This window comes from Carcharhinus amblyrhynchos, chromosome 10 (genome assembly GCF_965287045.1).
Source record: "Carcharhinus amblyrhynchos chromosome 10, sCarAmb.v2.hapA, whole genome shotgun sequence".
Classification (NCBI taxonomy): Eukaryota; Metazoa; Chordata; class Chondrichthyes; order Carcharhiniformes; family Carcharhinidae; genus Carcharhinus; species Carcharhinus amblyrhynchos.
Window position 1 is genome coordinate 62,041,058 of NC_137333.1, and position 21,370 is coordinate 62,062,427.

The window sequence follows — 21,370 nt, forward strand, 5'->3', positions numbered from 1 at the left end:
CTGGCACCAAAAGGAGAGGTAAGGCTTGTGGTTAGATAGTGCCTTCACAAGGGTTCCAAAATGTAATACAGCCAATGAAGAACTTTTGGAAGAATAGTCAGTGTTACAACGTAGCAGCTAATGTGCATCCAACAAGCTAGCAGAAATGGCAAGGAGGTAATGATCAGATCATCTCACTTACTAACATTGGTTCAGGAATCACAATTGCCCAGGGCAGGAGGAGAATGCCTGTGCTCATCTGGGCTCTTCTGTATGCACCTGTGGGGACAGACAGGTTTAATATCTAATCTGACTGGTGGCATCATCAACAATGCAGAGCTCCCTCAACACTTGAGCTGAAAGGTCAGCCTGGATTTTATGCTCTGGAGTGAGAGCTGAACCAACAACCGTCTGGTTCAGGGTTCAGAGTGTGACCCACTGAGCCATAACTGAAATCCTACTGAGTGAATAATTGAAAATCATTCAGTAGTTTAAATCTGAGTGCTGGTCAAGTAAAAATTGTTCTTTGAAAGAATGAATCCAAAAGAAAGATGTTTTCAATGACTCGATTAAGCTGGTCTCTAAACAATGATGGCGGAATAGCATTTGGACCTGCTCATTGAGGATCCCTGTCCTGTATTTTTATTGCATACATTTGTAATAGCACACTTTCCATTATTAGTTCATAAGTTAATCAGATACAGAGGCAGAATTAGGCCATTCGACCCATCAAGTCTGCTCCACCATTCGATCATGGCTGATATGCTCCTCATCCTCATTTTCCTGCCTTCTCCCCGTTTTTCAACCCATTACCAATTAAAAATCTGTCTAACCCCACCTTAAATTTACTCACTGTCCCAGCATCCACCGCACTTTGGGGTAGTGAATTCCACAGATTCACAACCATTTGGGAGTAGTTTCTCCTCAGTTCTGTTTTAACTTTGCTACCCCTTATCCTAAGTCTATGACCTCTCATCCTAAAATGCCCCACAAGGGAAGCATCTGCTCCACGTCTATTTTATCCATACCTTGTATCAACTTATGTACCTCAATTTGATCTCTCCTCATTCTTCTAAATTCCAGAGAATATAAGACTAAACTGTTCATTCTCTCTCCATACGACAAACCCCTCATCTTTGGAATCAATCCAATGAACCTCCTCTGAACTGCCTCCAATGCCACTAATTCTTTTCTCAAATATGGGAACCAAAACTGTGCACAATGATCCAGATGTGGTCTCAACAATGCGTTGTATAATTGCAATAGTACTTTCTTACCTTTTTATTCTATTCCTTTAGCTATAAATGCCAACGTTCTACTCACTTTCTTTATTATCTGCTGTACCTGCATGCTAGTTTTCTGTGACTCAAGAATGAGGACACCCAGATCCCTCTGCTTTGGAGCACCCCGCAGTCTCTCTCCATTTAGATAATAAGTCACCTTCCCATTTTTCCAACCAAAATGTATGACCTCACGCTTCTCCACATTGAACTCCACCTGCCATCTTTTGGCCCACTCACCTAACCTATCTATATCCATTTGTTGGGTTCTTATTTCCTCATTGCAACTTACTGTCCTGCCTGTTTTGAGTCATATAACCACACCATGTCAGACACAGCATGTTGCAATGATTTTATATATTAGCCAACCTAATATGATGAGTGCTGCCTAATCCATCCAGGCAGCACAAGCTATCCTGTTGTATTCTAATGATCTGTTCCACAACCATTTGATTGCCCATTGTGATTGACTGCTATTTTATCATTTGGATTTCAACCTTACTTAAAAATGACCCATCCTCAAGCAATACAATTATTATCCAACACAAAGAAACCATGCAATTTTGCACTAATTAATCCAATGATATTTTGTGCATTAACAACTATCCAAATATTTCCTGAGTGGAATTCCTTATGATTAATGTAGGCCAGTGGATTTTTCAGAGGCTGCCTGTATCTCAACACGTGTGTAGTCAAGCACACCCTGCACTATTGGAAATCCTGCAACAGGGTAGAACATCTGCCGCCCTGACAATTGTTCCTCTTTTCTGTAAAAATGAATGAAGCATGAAGGAAACACTGAGAAAAAAATCTGCTCTTGAATAAATTGGATACTGTGTTGTGAATAATTCCAATGCAATCTCCACTGTGATCTTGAAAGGACCCTATGGCAAAAAGTAATCAACACAACAGTGGCTGTGGCTTTCACTGCTATAAATACAGTAAGGAGATTCGCTGAAACAGTGTCAAGGAATGGAACAATGAACTCGCAGATCATTGTAATGCCCTACCTGCTCATTTCCTCACACAATACTCTTCAGAAAGATCAAGCTGATTTGTTCTTATCCTACAAGTTTCTACCAGAATATGAGACTGTTTTGAATCAGCCATTTCTCTTCCTTTGTTGAATCAATGTTTCTTTGCTAGCAGGACAATAGTTATATCTTGCCCAATCAAGGAACGTTAAAAAGCACTGATTTAATAGACATTCAAAGCAGATTTTAGACCTATTCACATTAATGCTTAATTCCACATCCGGCAGAAGTCTGGTTCAGGAAGGTAGTTCCATTGATTCCTGGTTAGTTTTTATCTGCCCTGAATAATTGATGATCCTTCGTAGATTTCTGTTGTCTTGGATAGATTCTACTTTATAAAAATAGGATGAAAAGTTCTCTCACTACCAAACCAAATCATTAGATCATTGTATCCCCTGCGTTGGCCTGTATGCACTATCCAGATTAACTGATAATGGATATGTAATAGGGTTCTAGGAATTTGGGCCAAACCTTAGCAGTAGAAAATGTTTTATCTGTGGTGGAGGTAGTATTTATAAGAGAAACAGATAAAAACTATTTTACTTCATGGCATTCACAAGTGAGCACATGGAACATCAAAATCAGTGGTGGGTAAACTGTGGCCTGGGAACCACACGCGTCCCATCAGGATTCTGAGTGCATGCGTAATGCAAGAGCATGTGAAGTGAGGTGCATGCTGAACTCACACAGCATTGACTATGAGGGCCATGCACTCCCTCCACATCCAATCAAAGCATAACTATTTGTTTCATTTTTACCATTTGAAGCTGATAGTTCTATTAATATACAAATGATTAAGCTTTTTTTATAACTCATTGTGAAACATATGGCATTTGTTAAATGTACTCAATCTTATTCATGGGGTCATAGTCAGTGAACAAGCTGATTTCAATCCTGTGGACCACTGAAATGAAGGTGGACCACTCCAGCAGCCCACTCACCAGCTTAGGTTGCCCATTACTGCTCTGGATTACGACTCCACAGATACAACGACCAAGGGATAAAAGTAAAGCACATATCTATTGTGGTCAAACACTGTCCTCTGCTATAGTCCTGCTGTATCTATAACAGGGCCCTGCCCTTCCCTTGGAGTTTCTGCTGAGATTGGTTGTGGGGGCGGGGGCGTTGTGGGGAGTGAACCTGATCTACCTGCCTCTCACATGGTGACATAGTTAGGGGTATAGCCAAGGAGAAGGACTCCCAGGCCTGAAATTCCTGTATTGCACCCTGGCACTGTAATAGTGGGCTGGTGCCCCAAGTAGAAACAAATATAACTTCTACCTGAATACCAGAAGTGGAACCCACCTGAGGATCCAGTTCCAGCCTGTGGTCTGGTTTCAATAAGAAAACAGAATATGGGTGAATTGCAGCCTCTGTACAAAGACAGCAGGGAACACTCAGAACATCTTTCTTGGGAGGGAGATGAAAACATGGATCTATGCTTCTCATCACACTCTGGGCAGTAAGGTATTTACCACATGCTCCCAATGGGACAAACTCCCACATAGAAATTCATAATGGGGTGCCCCCATTACCGAATTGATATTAACTGCAGTCACAGAAGGTTAAAGCCTGGCACTTCTGGAGAATGTTAGGATCACTGATAGTCATCCTCATTGCTTTAGCTCTCATTATGGAATGGAGAATAAACATCCATTACTCGCTTCTGTTCCAGAGTTTCCAAGTGTGTTCCTTTAGGTCATGGTTTGTGCATATTAATAAAACTCACTAATATTTATAAAGTGAATTTTCATGGTCTAAATGTAAATTGGATTTTCATTCTGTCTTTGAGAAAAGGGAAAATCTTTATTAGTCCTGGGGTCACACATGGTTTGGAAGCAATTAAAAGCAACATTAAGCTGATATGCAACTATCTTCTGCTGCCATTTCATCTTTCTTCTCAATGAATTATTTTTCCTGTTTTTTTTTTGACTTAGTTTTTTTCATCCTGTTCCCACTATTAGTCATTTCCTTCTTACCTGCAATGAGCTATGATGGTCAGCCTGCAAACAGCTGGAATCAGCCTTTAATAAAACAAAAATCTATTGCTTCCAAGCACTTGCTTCCATTTGAGGAGATAGGCTTTCCATTTGTGTCCAAGTCCTTTTGATTTTTTTAATTTAAATAATTTGATAGCATTTCAAACACCAGACAAGGAGCTGATGAGTAACTATGGACTGTGGATAACCTCCAGTATTCAATGAGCTGTCTTTAGTTTTCAAGTTTCTCACCAGTGCATTGCCTGGTCTTCAGATGTGTGTCACTAGAAGCTGTAAAGAGGGATCAGCAACTAAACAAACAGAAAAGCCCTTTGTTTTATCAATGAACTCAAATAGAGTGTAGATAAAAAGCTCGATCGGTGGTTTAACTGAGTATCATTTCTTAAGGTGTCTTTAACTGTTAGGTGGCATTCATCAGAAAATGGATCTGCAGTTAAAAGAGAACCACTACACAGATTGTAAAATTGTCTTTACGGTGATATAAATGAACTACTGTCTCATCTGTAATCATGAATCTGAAGAACAAGAAGAAAGAGAAAGCCCACACACTACCTCTCTACTGCCTTTTTCAGCAGTCTTGCACTGATATCTTTTCACTAAGTGTCGGGGCTAGGTATGATGCTAGTTAATTTTCTTCACTAGCCTGGCATACTCAGTAACAATTGGAATCGTTTTTGTTCAATAGGTATGGATTTGGTTTGCTTGACGCTGGCCGAATGCTGAAGGCAGCCATTAAGTGGAAAGACCTGGGTCCTCAGAGAAAGTGTGTGGTTAATTATGGAGCTCACCTGATGAAGTAAGTTCTTTGGTTTCTCAAAACATAGAATCATAGAATGTCACAGCATGGAAAGAGGCCATTTAACCTGTCATGTCCGTATTGTCTCTCTGTAAGAGGCAAAGGAAAATATTGGTTCAGCATCAACTGAATAATTGTGTTCAATTCCTGGCACCACCCTTTAGGAAGACAGTGAAGGCTTCAGAAAGCAACTAGCTCAGTTAGTTCCACCCTTCCCCTCTTTCCCCATTTCTTTTTCCTTTGGTGCTTATCCAATTCTCTTTTGAAAACCACAATTAAAGCTGCCTCCACCACACTTCTAGGCAGTGCATTCCAGATCCTAACCATCCCCAGCATAAAATCATTTTTCCTCACCTTGCCATTTGCCAATCATGTAATAACAGTGTCTTCTGGTACTTCATCCTTCAGCCAACAGGAACAGTTTCACTCTATAATCCCTAGCTGTCTTAAAACCTCATGACATTGAACACTTTCATCAGATTTACCATCAAAACCTTCTGTTCTCCAAGGAGAATAGCACCAGCTTCTCCATCTAGCCACATTGCTAGGTCCCTCATCCTTGGAACTAGTCTTGTAATTTCTTCCTGCACTCATTCTGAAGCCTTCACAGTCTTCCTAAGGTGTGGAGCCAGGAATTGAACACAATAATCCAGTTGATGCTGAACCAGTGTTTTCCTTGCTTTTGTACCACATGCCTCTCTTCATAAAGTCCAGGATCTACAATGGCACAGTGATTAGCACTGCTGCCTTACAGCGCCAGGGACTCGGATTAGGTCGCTATCCGTGCAGAGTCTGCACATTCTCCCTGTGTCTGCGTGTGTTTCCTCTGGGTACTCCAGTTTCCTCCCACAGTTCAAAAGACGTGCTGGTGAGGTGCATTGGCCATGCTAAATTCTTCCTCAGTGTACCCAAACAGCCGCTGGAGTGTGTCGACTTGAGGATTTTCACAATAACTTCATTGCAGTGTTAATGTGCACCTACTTGTGACACTAATAAATAAACTTTAAACTTTTCCCATTTACCTTTAACAAATTGATGCTGGCTTTCTTTAATTAATTTGCATATTCAACACTGGTGAGGGTGATGATTTCTCTGGGGCAGGCATCACAGGTGGCTCAGCTGTATAGTGGAGCAAGAGGAAGACTGAAATGTAATAGTCAGTGGTGATTCCATGGTTGGGGGAACAAACAGACATTTTAGCAGCCACATATTTGATTCCTGGATGATATGTTGCCTCCCAAGTGCCAGGGTCAAGGATGTCACTGAGCAGCTACAGAACACACTGAGGAAGGGTGACAGGGGAGGAACAGTCAAGGATCATGGTCCATATCAGGCCCAAAGATGCAGGTAGAACAAGGTCCTGCAGACAGATTTTAGAGATCTAGGAAAGTTACCCAGCAAGCAGTATCTCAAAGCAAGTAATCACTAGATTACTCACGATGCCACATGCTAAAATTTATAAAAGTAGGAGGATAAATGCCTGACTGGAGAGATAATGCTGGAGCATGGGCTTTATATTCCTAGGATATTAGGACTGATCTGAAGGTCGAGCCAATACTGTCCTGATGATTTGCACCTCAACAGAACCAAGTACAATGTCCTCATGGGCTATTTGCTAGTGCTGTTGGCAAGGATTTAAACTAACTTGGCAGGACTATGCAAACTTGTATATTAGGAAGAAGAAACAAGGGGAACAAAGGATTGGAAGTGATGGAGAGCACTAGAGTAAGAAATAGTAGGGTATAAGGTGAGGTCAGTCTTAATGCAGTAAGGTCTAAATAGGTTTACACTGCAACTCTCTGAATATGGGCAATGTGATAAATAAGGTTGGTAAGCTGCATGCACAAATGGCCACATGGAAACATGATGATAATGGAAAACTGGCTCAAAAAAGAGCAAGATTGGGTACTAAATATTCCTGGACAAAGAAGGTCATGAAAAATAGGGAAGGTTGGAAAGGGGAAAGGGTGGCAGTATTGATTAAAGAAGAACATTACAGTGCTGGGGAGAGAGGATGTTCTGAAATTGTCAATGGCAGCATGTATTTGGTTAAAGTTATGAAACTTTCAGGGCACAATTACACTATTGAGTGTATTCTACTGGATGCTCACTCGTGGGAAAAATATAGAGGAGCAAATATGCAGGGAAATTATAGAGAAGCGCAAAAACAGTAGAGCAGTGATAATAGGGAACTTTAAATATCTTGATATAGACTGGGATAATAATAGTGTAAAGGACAGAGAGGGGAAGAGTTTCTGAAGTGTGTTCAGGAGAATTTCTTGATCAATATGTTTCTGATTCAAGAAGGAAGGAGTCATTGCAGGATTTGGTTCTAGGGAGAGGTGGGTCAAGTGTCAATATGGCCCATAGGGTACATCATAGCATGCCTACAATGTCAAAGTGGGCATTCAACCCATCAAGTCTGCACTGACTCTCTGACAGAGTACCCAAATCCTCTCCCCAACATCTCCCTGTAACTCTATACATTTACCATGGCTAATCCATTTAACCGACACATCTTGGGGCACTAAGGAACAACTTAGCCCCTTATGCATGTATAGATTAATCACATGTAATGAATATACTATACCCTACACATCTCTGTGAAAATCTGCCAATATCTTAAAACATAAGACTTGTGGACTCCCTTCTCTTATTAAAAATAGCCAGATCACTTGTTGGTCCTGGATTTGTTGTTTATACATTGTTATGCATTATAATTTTAACCTAAAAAAATTAAAATAGTCTTGTGGTATACAAAGCCTTATGGTTACCGAGGTAACAAAGGCCAGAGATATTGTTAAAGTAAGCGTAGCCAGAACATCAGCCTTATCCCCTCCCCCACAGACACCCGCAGATTTGCAGGTAGTATAAAACCTGCATTAAGCCACAAGATTGATACTTTTGCACTGTGTTGGCTTATCTCACCCAGGCATTACAATTGATCTCAATGCTCCAGGGTTTGTGAGGCTAAAATTGATCGGGATTCCCCCTTTCTGATCTCTATTCACAATCAGACCTTTAAGCGTACACGACAGGATCAGATTCAGCTACAATTTGCCCCTCGATCAAACAGAACTTCGGTTGCTGACATTGTGAGGATGTGTTTGCCTATTGGAGGCGATTACTTGTCTATTAGTTTTCTAAGTTTGTATTTTTTTAAATTTTATTATTGGAATTCCTTCAATGCAGTACTCAGCCAAGAAATTCACAGCATCTCGGACCTTTCTGCCCTTTACTTATCAGAAGACATTATAAATTCCAGAAATAAGTTGGCACAATTGCTATGACACTCTTTCCAATCCAACAGCACAGAAAGAGGCAATTTGACCACTCATGCCAGTGTTGCCTGTTTGAAAAAAAATTATCCAATTAGTCTCACTCGCATATTCTTTACCCTACAGTTTTATCCCCTTCAAATATTTGTTCAACTACCTTTTCAAAATTACCATTGAATCTGCTTCAACTGCTCTTGCCTTTATGAAGTGTGGTCATTTCTGTAACATGAGAAACTTGATGCTTTAAGTAAAAGCAAGAAAGTCACACATTTACATAGTACTTTAAGATTTCAGCTAATTAAATACTTTTAAGGTGTAATTATTGTTGTAATAGGTAGGAAACACAAGAGCCAGGTTGTTCGCAATTAACTCCCACAAACAATCTTATAATAACCAGATAATCTGTTTTTAGTGATATTAATTTAAGGATAAATATTAGTCATGACACTGAGGATAACTCTCCAACATTTCTTCAGTCAACTACATGGGATCTTTTACACCCTCCTGAGAAAGCAGAAGGGGACCTTGGTTTAATCTCGCATCTGAAATACAGTTCTTCTGACCATGCAGCACTCCCTCATCATGACACAGAAGTATCAGCCTAACTTTTTGTGCTCCTGTCTCTGGAATAATATTTGAGCCCAAAACCTTCTGCCGTGGAAGCCAGGTTCTATCAATGGAGGCACAGCTGACACTAGCAATCAGAGTTTGGAAATACACCAGATAATGCTTCTTTCCAATCCAGATTCCTCCGTCCATTGACCCACAGTCTTTTATAGGCCTTATGCAGACTCAGAGCCAACTCATGCCAACACATACCCCCAACCACCTTTCTTTGTCCTTAAACCTATAATTCCAACTCACCTAGTATCCACCTCAGAACCCATGCTGATAAAATAAAGTATCTACTGAAGACTTCATTGTTTCAGAAAAAGTACTGTGATTCACTACATTTGTTAATGCTCTGGGGACACAGACTCAAATCCCATGGAATTGGTGGAATTTAAATTCAGTTATTCGCTCTGGAATTTTTAAAAAAGCTAATCGTAGCGACTATGAAAGAATCATAGAATCCCTAGGTGCAGAAGGAGGCCATTCAGCCCATCGAGCCTGTACCAACAACAATCCCACCCAGCCCCATCACTGTAACCACACATATTTATCTGACTCATCCCCCTGACATGAATGGACAATTTAGAATGGCCAGCTCACACATCTTTGGACTGTGGGAAGAAACCGGAGACCCAGAGGAAACCCACGCAGACATAGGGAGAACATTCAAACTTCACACTGACAGCGAACCTGAGCCCTTAGTACTGTGAGGCAGCAGTGCGAACCACTGTGCCCCCATATGGACTGTCATATGCACCCATCTAGTTCACTAATGTCCTTCAGGGAAGAAAATCTGCCATCCTTAACTGGCCTGATCTGCATGTAACTCTCAACCCACAGAAATGTGATTGATTCTTAACTGCCCCTGAAATGGCCCTGCCAGCCATTTAGTCCAAGGATAATTACAGGAAGAAGTCTCACAACACCAGGTTAAAGACCAACAGGCTTATTTGGAATCATGAGCTTTTAGAGTACTACTCCTTCCTCCGGTGAGTCCCATTGTTGTGAGACTTCTTACTGTGCCTAATGCTGTCCAACGCCGACATTTCAACATCAAGGGTAATTAGTTATGGGCAACAAATATTGGATTGTCAGTATTGCCCACATCCCACCAAAGAATAAAAAACTTCTCTAATCCCTTATAAAAGCAAACATTAGAATTTATCATCCCACCTCAAAAGGTCGGTAATCACATGGAACTGTCAATCAAATGATGATCTGAGAGGCACCCCATTGTGATAATGGAACACTGTAAAATCAGTCATGCAGCACAAATCCAGCAATAGTAACTTTCAGCCTTATGTCAATAGACAGAGTGAAACAGCAAGCACTATTATTTTAAACCCTGCAGACAGTTTTATTTTCAAAGGACAGGTGTTTAAGTGCTTTGAAAGCTGGACAGTTTGTTTTGACAGTTCCAATGAGTTGACAGTGCCCACAAGTTTGATAGTTCCTATGCACTTTTTACACGTGTTAATGTCTAATTTTAACTATCCAAAAGGGCACTTGATCTCCCCAAAGAAACCCCAGGACCAAATCCAAAAGCATACCCAACCTTTCCAAAAGAGTATCCCACCTATTGAAGCAACTTTGTAAAGTTTAGACCTGCTCTGATCTCCTTGCTGACAGAATGCTGACATGACTGGAGGCAGCTGCTAGTCTCTATGGGCACCTACATCTGTGAGCCATGGATGTGTAATTTGGAAATCACCCCCATTCCCATCACTCCTCTGCTAAAATGGTAGGTGTGTGCTCTGCAGCAGGTCTTGCAGATCTGGACCTCTGCAGCCATTTTCATAACAGCTGAAATACAGGCCTCATTCTCACCTCAAAAACAGCCTGATTAAAAAAAGTTGCTCTTGGGTAATCACACACATGGACACAGCCCCTTTGGAGACATATTTGAGCAATAATGCACTACGCCACCAAGCTAGCTGCCCCACATTTATCCCTATTCAGCAGTAGCTTTGCTTTTCATCATACATACCAATGGTTGATGTAATTTAGCTATTGCCACTAATATATAGTTTCATCTAATCAGTCCTAAGAGGCATCTTTAATCAATGTTGAAATGTGTATGTATTAAAGGAAAGAGTATGGAAATGCAAGGGGACAATAATCTGGAATCGAGACTTGATAATTCTCACAAGTGACCTGCGTTGTTAATAATTAATCAATACCAACGGACTGGCATTTTGAAATGTAAATGTGATGGATGAAGGCATGACGCTGTCATCAGCAGAAAATGATGTGACTAGAATAGGTAACATGAAGTCCCCAATGACTGAAGAATGCATGACTGCAAAGGTAATACAGGCCATCAGATAGCATCCCTAGCAGCAGGTAATTATTGCCTTGACCTGCAACTCACTTTCAAGCCTCTTTCCCAGAAGAGATAAAAAAAAGACAGAATGTTTGAAAGATTCAGGAAAAAGGCAGGGACACCATCTGACAGTGCTAGGTTTGTTCAGCCTAAATGACTGGAGAATGCCTTGTTTTCTTTAAATACTGCTGTTTCTCTAAAATTGCTTATTCTCTCTCTCTCTATCCCCTTGAATCCTCCAGAGTGATTCCTGCCGGGGGTTCTCTGATTCTGAATCTGACAACGAATGCATGCATGGGTACGGCAAATGCAATTGACACACTCGAGCATGTACAGGTGAGAGAGTCACCAACAAACGCAGTCCAACAATATTGTATGAAGCCCCAACCAATGACGCAGACAGTGGCTGATATAAACCAGATTATGCATGGTCAAAATGCTTTGTGTAAACACCAACAAATAATTTTGAAAGTTGAAAATATAGTCCTCGCTGTTAAATCTGTCTGACTGTACATTTATCAGGCATGAAACAATAGAAAATTTGTGTGATTCAGTTTATCCAGCCTTCTGCTCATGGCAGCTAATAATAGAATTGTTTACACTGTAACCCAATCAAAATTTGGAAATTTATTTAGGAGCCAACATGGACATATAGCTCTTTTGTGACGTGTTTAAATGCATTGATCCTTACTCATTTCACTTCTGGGCAAATTGACCAGTTTAAGGATATTAAATATTTCAATTGAGCAATTAAAAATTTCCAAGGTAGCAGTCATATTTATTTATAATTGTCTTATCCTCTTTTTTATTGATTGTTAACAGGGAAACCGATGTTTTGTTCCAGGCAGTAACTAATCCAATGTCACATGATGCATTGGGCTGACTTTTCCTCCCTGGGAAAGGGCATGTTTTCGTCCCACAGTGAGGTAGTATCCAGCATGATGACATTGAATTGCAATTATGACGTCATCATGCTGGTAGGCAATAAGCTGGTGAGCGGGATTCGAAACTACAAGCTTACCCACCATTTTCAAATTCAAGGGTGGCACAGTACTTAGCACTGCTGCCTTACAGTGCCGAGGAACCGGGTTCAATTCCAAGCTTGGGTCACTGTCCATGTGGAGTTTGCACGCTCTCCCCGTGTCTGCGTAGATTTCCTCTGGGTGCTCTGGTTTCCTCCCACGCTTTAAAGATGTGCAGGTTAGGTTGACTGGCCATTTTCAGGCATTTTCAGCACTGGATATAAGTCTGTCTGATGATTGGGAAGTTATTGACCTCTGTTGCAACCTCTGCCTAATCTGCTTGGGTCAGGCTGCAAGGTCTCCTTTCACCATCAGCTAACATGAGGACCTCCCACCTCAGATTTACTGCCCGGAGGAGGACTGTCAGGGAGTTGTTATTGGATCTTGGAGCCATCTTTAACCTTCTGCTCTAGTCATTGGCTTACTCACTTCTCTCAGCGATCTTTGAAGAGACAATCAGAGTTTACAGCCTGATGTTCAAGAACTTCCTGCAATCATTAAGGTTCAAATGCATGCAGCTTTCTGTTGCCTGTCACAATTTCATCAATCATCCCATCATAAAATAAATACAGAAATACAGATAAATTGGTACTCGCTTGTGTGTCAGTGAGTCAAGACATTCAGCAGCACCGCAAAAATCTTCTTGCCTCATGATTACTCTTAGCTCAGGCGCACCTAGCACAGTCCCTTTAAATGAGTGCTGTGACCTCCTTCCGGGTCATGATCTGCCCAGATATCCTGACCTCACTTACTCATTGGACAAGCAGCACACTATCAGCAGAGACCATTGGCCAGAAACCCACTTGGCAGCCATTCATTTGTGCATTATAACACAAGCTTCAAAAGCTGGGGTGGGACTAAGCACCCCCAGATTGAAGTCCTACCCACTGCAATTGAACCAAACATTCAACTCATTGTGTTAGATGTGAGTTCAAGATTGTGGGTTCAAGCCTCACTCCAGGGATTTAAGCACATAATTTAAGCAGACAGTTCACTGCAGTGATTAGAGAGTGCTGCATTGTTGAAGATGCAATCCTTCTAAATGTGATATTAAAACAAAGGACTATTTGATGGATATTAAGGATCCCATAACACTATTTAAAGAAGAGTAGGGAATATCCAATGTTCATGCCTCAACCGATTAACCATTCATTCATCTTATTGTTGTTTATGAGATCTTGCCGTGTATGAAATACTTACTATGATTGTCGACAGAACAAAAATGACTTAATTTCAGATTTATTCTTGGTCAGCATAGTGCTCTGGGATCTGAGATAAGTGATAAAATACTATTGTATATAAATGAGAAGGCTTTCTTTCTAATGATTTGTGAGATACTGCTTTGGATATGGTAATATTCACCCAGGTTATACGCCATTTAGATTTTACAGGAAGTTGTTTCAACCAAAAAGTTGAATTTAATCTCATGAACCTTCAATCATTTCTACTGTGTCATCTATAATTGCAGGGTAACTAGCTGCCAAAGCAGGTGTTGCACAGTGTGTGCTCATTGCTGAGATCATTGTTGGTGGCATTGAATTTCCTAGAAAAAGCAATCGAAATTAAATTTAAGAAATAACTCACAGTTTTCAGTATGTCCCAACAAATGAATTGCTTTTTCAATTATAGTCATTGTAGTTATGTAGAAAAATGTCAATTTGTGCATAACAAGGTCCCACAAACAGAGGTAGAGATGAGCATGTGGTATTATTGCTAGACTATTAATCCAGAAACTCAGCAATGTTATGGGGACTTGTGTTCAAATCCCACCATGGCAATTGGTGGAATTTGAATTCAGTAAAAAAACAATCTGGAATGAAGAAACTATTGATACCTATGAAACCAATGTCGATTTTCAGAAAAACCCATCTAGTTCACTCATGTCCTTTTGGGAGGGAAATCTGCCACCCTGGTTAACGATGAATGGTCAATAAATGCTGGCCAGCTAGCGACGTCCATGTCTTACGAATGAACAATAAAAAAAAATTCTGGTGGGACAGTGGTTTCCCAGAAGACCAAGAAAATACTTCTTCAAATAGTATCATGAGGTTTGCCTGTTGTGCAGACAAATGGAACTTGAGGCTATCATCTTTATCTGAAAATTGGCACCCCTGATGGTGCAGCACTCCCTCAGAACTGCACTGAAATATCAACCTAGTTTGTGATTTCAACTCGAGGAAAAGGGGCTTTAAATCACAGCATTATTCCTTTGGGATGATGGTGCTACCACAAAGCCAAGCTGACGCTTAAGTTAATTAGTTAACTTAATATTAGTTTTATTATCTCAAGTTTAATAAAGCAGAAGTAACTGCGAGCATTAAAAATGAAAAAAGTTGTGCCTCAGTCAATACTGATTATCAGAAAGAGACAGTACAGTTTATATTGTGGCAATTGATTAGGAAAATTGGAATTTATAAGTGTGTACTGAGGTGCGAATAAAATGTCCTGATCCCAGTCACTCACCTCAGAATAGTTTCACTGCCCTAACAATATTTGTAAAGTAATTGAAGTTATACAGCGAAATATTGATTTTGTTTTCACTGTTGTTGAAACTGTAGAAGGAATTCTAATGGTTTCCTAATAGATTCTATTAAATTCATCTTCACCAAAGTCAGACTACAACAATGGAAGCAACAACCATGTATTTTGCCCATAAAATGCCTTCACTTTGTGATGTCCTGGTAAAGCGATTGGCTGGCACTTCCATGGTTAGGGGGTTCACTGTTTGGTGAAGGCGAATTCAATGTTGCAATCACATGTGAGGCTTGTCAGTGTTCTCAGCTGTGTGTTTAATATAATAATCCCACTGGTGTTAAAATGTCAGATAATTATATGTTCTTTGACGCACCATCCTCATTTTCCTGGGAACAGTGACAGGGGATAGAGGTTGAGCACATGATAAGGCAGTCAGCGAGAACCCATACTGACCCAAGTTTGCTGACTCCAATATAATGTGTGTGATGCACATTGTGTTCGTCCGTATTGTCCAGTTTTGAGGGAGAAGCGACTGAAATGGTGAGAGTTGCAAGAGCTGGGGAATTGAACACTTCCCAGGTCAGCCCAGGGAAAATGCTGATTAAAGCTGGTCTTTACACTGTTTTGGACCTGGAACCATTTTCCATTGGCACATCTGTGGTGGAAACGTTACCCAGTGTTGGTGCTCATCTTAAGCAGCACGCCTATACAGAAAGCACAGAGAGTTCTCTGTCTTTGGCACACACAGAAAATTACCTCAACACCAACCACAGAAAACAAAACCAACTGCACTGGTATGAATCTTCAAAACGTTTTGGAATGAAAAACGTTCACAGGAGCTGGTGCACACCAGGTAGTATTAATCAGGCTGCTGAGTATAGATTGCAATATCAGACTCTGCTTGTAATGGATGGCTGAATCACACATTTTGTTTCATTCACTGAGCTGAATTTCTATCCCTTTATGTCCACATTATCATTTTGGTGCATTGCACCCTTGTTTACCAAAAACTCCTTAAATTCATTTTCTAACTGGCAGAAGCATTTCATTTATGTCCCAATATTTTGGAATTTTAATGCAGATAACAATTGAAAGGAAGGCATACTAACTGCACAGTGTTCTTATCTATCTATATATTAAAATTAGTATGTCTTGTCATCTGGCCACTCAAAATTTCTATGTGAACTGTACCTCTGTGGTTTTCAAGTATTAATTCTGTTCCTATGCCTGTAAAAGGTTTTGTGGGACATTCCTACTGACATGAAAATATGTATTGCAAAAACATTCAGTCTGAGCAAAGTCAAAGTCTGCAGTTGCTGAGTCAGATCCAGCAGGACATTAGCATTCCCCCCCCATTCTCCTTTTTCCCACCCCTCAGGCTTAGATGAGGGTGCTGATAGCAAAGCAATGACCCAGATTTGTCCCATGGTTATCAGTGAGCTGCCACTCAGTAAGGTACGGTGTGAGACCTAATTTCAGAAAATCCTGGGGTTGACCTCTTTGACACTTTGCAGTTGTGCCACCATTTTGCACCTGTAGTTGCACATTTCCAGTTTCTACCTAAGGAGATTGTGAACAGTGGTGCAGTGCTATAATGCCAATGATTCCCAGGTATTATGTTGGCTCCAGACTAGACAACGTTACTTCTCCTTCAAACCACCACCTTGAATGTATCTCAGTTCAGGTGGTGCATTGGACTGAGGCCCAATGTCACTCCTGAATTGGATATTCAGAGATGGGAGAATCTCCACCTCTGCAAACTTGACAATTGAATATGTCGGTCAGGGTGGGTTCAATTGCAAGTCAGGAGGATGGAGGTTGTGAGGTGCAGAGGGCCTGCCTCTGTGTTCCAGCACAACGCTGAAATTAATTAAAACATTATTAAAACAAAAAGCATACCTCAACCATCCCCCTTCACCCCTCCCCAACCTCTTGTTCTCCCATGCCAACCAATGCAACCTCATGTCCTCACCTACTCCCAGATGACCCTCCATGCCACCCTGTGGCCCTCACTCATCTTTTTAACCTCCTAAGTTAACTCAGTGCTAACTCATATCTACCCAGCCCCCTCCCACCAATTGTCCTAATCCCCTCCATGCCAACTTAATCTAGTATCCTTCATGGATGGACCTCAGGACTCAGGACTCATGCTGACATTAAATAAAAGTGTGTCCATTGAAGTCATCACTATCTTCGACTGAAATACTCATTGATTAAAAAAATCGTTGTATGATGGAACTTCCTTCAACCAGTCATTTATGATAACATTTCTATTCTACTGCCATTTGGAGTTATCAATTAAAGTTCTCACTTTACAGACATCCCACTGTGATAATGCTTGTTTAAAAATCAGTTATTGTAGCACAAATCCTGTAATGATACCCCTGATTCCTAAATTGCTGAAAAATGTTCAATCATTTAGATATAGCTAGCTTGAATATTTTACACACCTAGAAAATTCCTGTTTATCTTCAGTGGTTTCTACTATTGGTTCAATAAGTTTGTGCACACATTTAAATATTTTAACTTTTTCAGGTGACTGTCACCGTGTCAAGTATCTGTCGTGGTGATCTTGAAATTTCTCTCACCTCTCCATATGGTACTAAGTCCAAACTGCTTGCAGTTCGTCTCGCAGATGAAAGCCAGATAGGCCTCAAAAATTGGACATTCATGACTGTTCATCTTTGGGGAGAGAAACCTGAAGGAGTTTGGGTTCTTACGGTGAGTACAGTTATTTTTTTCTTCTCACTTGACGTGTTGATTGTCAGAATCTTCCTGTCTTACTTTCAACTTGTACATGCTTTGATTCAGCCAACAAAGTAAAACATGGCATTCAACAGAACCTCTGCCTGTTTTCATTCATACATCAGTAAAAACAAGAAAGAAAGACATTCTTCATTTGCAACCTTGAGATGTCCTAAAATGTTTCACAAGCAACTAAACACTTTTGAAGTGTAGGGCAGGATCTTGAGCCCGCAATTGCTGTCCATGGGATTGGCAACAGGACTCAATATCCAACGAAACCCAGAATTCGCAAATCATGCCGAACAAATTGCAACTTCTGATTTTCGCTCCCACTTGCCAGCAACATAATCGAGTGTGAACCTGATGTACATACATTTCCATATAATTAAAAACTCTCCACCAGATATTGAGCCCCTGTTGTATTTTCACACATCGGCAAGGTTTGCAACAGGTTCATCCAGACATGAACCTGTCGTGGGCATCCTCCCGGTGGGTGTAAAGGTGAGTGCAGCCCGCATGGAGAGGGACATAGCCAGGCAGTGGCCCAGACACTGCCTCCTGGCACAGGCTGGCACCATGCCAGAGCCAGACCCCAGTGGGAGCCTCATGTTGGGGGGCAGAACTCATTTATATGTGGTGGTGGACAAGAGTGGACATGGGAATTGGGGATGCCATTGATGGCTGTTTGTGGAGGAGGTGGGAGCCAACAATGGATACATGCTGGCTCCAATTGGGAGCGGGAGGAGGGGAGCCCGTGAGACCTCAATGGTGGCATTGGTGGTAGAATACTTTATGCTTTGATCAGGGTGCCCTTTAAACATGTGGCCTTGATCTCAGTGCAGCCTGTCTTTGCCAGCGCATTGAGATTATTTTCCCTTATTCAACTCATCACCAGAAAAATGTTTCTGTCTACCATATCAGTTTATTTCAAAATTCTTTAAAAGAAAACGCTCAATCACATCACCCATTGGATGCAATCTCACCACCCATTCACACCGCGCTCCTGCTGCAGTGTGGTCAGGGAATTTGGCAACTAGCCAAATCTCCATTCACTGCAGTGGGATGGGAAAATCCTGCCAGCCTGAACAATGGTAAGATTACATCCATTAATCTTCCATATTCTGGATAATAAAAGACTAACTTATGTATTCTCTCTTCATACCTAACCCTTGTAGCCCTGGTAAAATACAGATGAATCACCAATGTACTGAATACAGCAAAAGCTATGGACCCTGACAAAGCCTTGCTGTAGCACTGAAAATCTGTGCTCTAGATCAGCGATCTCCAAACTGTGATCCGGATGTGCCCACGGGCCATAGTTTGGAGACCCCTGATCTAGATCATAGCTTATTCAGTACAGTACAATACATTTACAACTCTGGCATCTACCCAACAATGTGGAAAATTGCCCAGGTAATTCCTGTCCACAAAAGTAGGAATAAATTCAATCTAGCCAGTTCCTGCCTGATGGAAGGTATTGTCGACAGTGCTTTCAGGCAGCACTTAGTCAGCAATAATCTGCTCATCAGTAACCAATCTGGACTCCACGGCTTCAGGCCTTGGTCCAAACATGAACAGAGGAGCTGAATTCCACAGGCGAGGTGAGAGTGACTGCTCTTAACAGCAAAGCAGAGTTTAACCAAATGTGGCATCCAGGAGTCCTTGTATAATTGAACTCGGTACGAATTATGCGGGAAACTCTCCACTGGCAGGAGTAATACTGAGCACAAAGGAAAATGGTGGTGGTTGTTGGAGGTCATTCTTCTCGGCCACAGGACTGCAAGAATTCCTCAATGCTGTATCCTACCATCCAACTTCTGCTGCTTCATCATTGACCATCTCTGCTTCATAAGGTCAGATGTAAGGATGAATGTGCAGCATTCAGTTCCATTCGCAATTCTTCAGGCAATGAAGGAATGCAGCAAGACCTAAACAATATTTAGGATTGAGTTGGTAACTGGCAGGTAACAGTCATACAACGTAAGTGCCAGGCAATGATTATCTATGACAAAATAGAATTTAACGCATTCCCTTTGTCATTTAATGACTCAACCATTGCCAAATTCCCCACCATCAATGCCCTGTGGGTTACCAATGATCAGAAACTTAAATGGTCCAGCATATAAATGTTCTGGCTGCAAGTACAGGTCAGAGGCTGGGTATTCTGTGGTGCGACACTTCCCTCCTGACTCTCAAAGCCTTTCCACCATCTATGAGGCTAAAGCTGGGAGCGTGATGGAATATTCTCCAAATGCCTGGGTGAGTGCAGCTTCAACACTCAAGAAGCTCCACATCATGCAAGATGAAGCAGCCAGTTTAGCTGGCACACCATTTCACCAGCTTAAGCATCCACCATTGTCAATTATTGGCTGCAGTATGCACCATTGATTAGATTCACCCCAGCTACTCATTAAGGCTTTTTTTTTAATGCCATCTTCCAAACTGGTAAACTCTGCCACCTAGGAGAATAAGAGCAGATCCTATATGAGAACACCGACACATCCAAGCTCCTCTTCAAGTCACATTTTACCTGAACTGGAAATAGGTCATCAGTCCTTCATCGTCATTGGGTAAAAATCCTCAAGCTCCCTCCCCAACAACACTGTGGGAATTCCTATACCATATGCACTGCAGCAGTTGAAGAAGATGGTGTACCACTACCTTCTCAATGGTAATTAGACTGGCAATAAATAGTGGCATTATCAACGATACCAATATCTTGTGAGTAAATAAAAACTTTACCACCTCCAAGGCCAATAAATCCTTTCTAAGGTGAAATGTGCAGACCTGTGCACACTATCCCAGATGTGAACTAAACAAAGCTCTGTATAGCTATAACAAAACTTCATCCCTTTATTTTCTAGTCCTAAAATTATAAAGGTTAATATTCCATGAACATCTTTGATGTTTTTTTTAAGTGCTTGAATATTGTAGTTTTGTAAAGTGCAGCAGGTCCAGCAGCATCTCTGGAGAGAGAAACAGAGTTAACATTTTGGGTCAATAGTGACTCTTCGGCAGAATTGAAGGGAGGTAGAATTGTCATGGATTGAAAGGAAGATGAGGAGATGGAATAAAAAGGAAGCTCTGGAATAGAGGGTGGTAGAGGTTAAATAAGAAAGAGATAATGGAACAAAAGGCAAAAGGTAATGGTCGTCGTAAAGATGTAAAACATTGGTCTAGAGTGAGTGTTAATGATAGGTTAATGTGCATCTGGAGACAAAACCATGAAAGCAAGAGAAAGACTTTCAGTTAGGGAGAAAATAATCAAAATGGAGTTCATGTCTGATATTGTTGCACTCGTTGTTGAGTCCAGATGACACTGTCGCTAATCAGAAGTTGAGCTTCAGTGGAATATTGCAGCAGGTCAAGGACAGACATTTTAGTGCAAGAGCAAAGTGGTGAATTCAGATGGCAAACAACCGAAAGGTTAGTGTCACGGTTGTGGACTGAGTGGCTGCATTCCACAAAGCAATCACCCAGTCTGTGTTTGGTCTCCCTGGTCTAGAGCAGATCGCATTGGGAGTAGCAAGTATGGTGTACTAAGCTGGAAGAAGTACAAGTAGATCATTGCTTCACCTGGAAAAAGTGCTTTGAGGCTTTAAATGGTAAAAAGAGCGGAGGTAAAAGGGCTCTAATTCTGCAATCTGTGTACAGAGTCTTCTAAATCTCTTTGACCTCCAATATTTCTAGCCTTTCACCATTTAATTAATATTTGGCTCTTTCCATAGGGTGTCTAGACCACTCCATCTCTGGGGGCTACCCTGATCTAAAGCACTGCACCTCAAGGCTGCTCAACCACTTGATCTACGAATATATTTAAGACTGC

The 21,370-nt window shown here is 41.2% G+C and overlaps 1 protein-coding gene across 2 annotated transcripts in view; it reads left to right on the top strand.

Annotated features, from left to right (window-relative positions):
* The window catches only part of LOC145348985 (PC3-like endoprotease variant B), a 709,624-nt gene that overhangs the window by 639,448 nt on the left and 48,806 nt on the right, over nucleotides 1-21,370 (top strand). For both annotated transcript variants that reach the window (XM_080197162.1, XM_080197161.1), the window contains exons 14-16: nucleotides 4,979-5,089; nucleotides 11,545-11,638; nucleotides 17,335-17,520. In XM_080197162.1, the coding sequence (XP_080053288.1) occupies nucleotides 4,979-5,089; nucleotides 11,545-11,638; nucleotides 17,335-17,520 (391 nt within the window). The remainder of the gene's footprint in view (nucleotides 1-4,978; nucleotides 5,090-11,544; nucleotides 11,639-17,334; nucleotides 17,521-21,370) is intronic.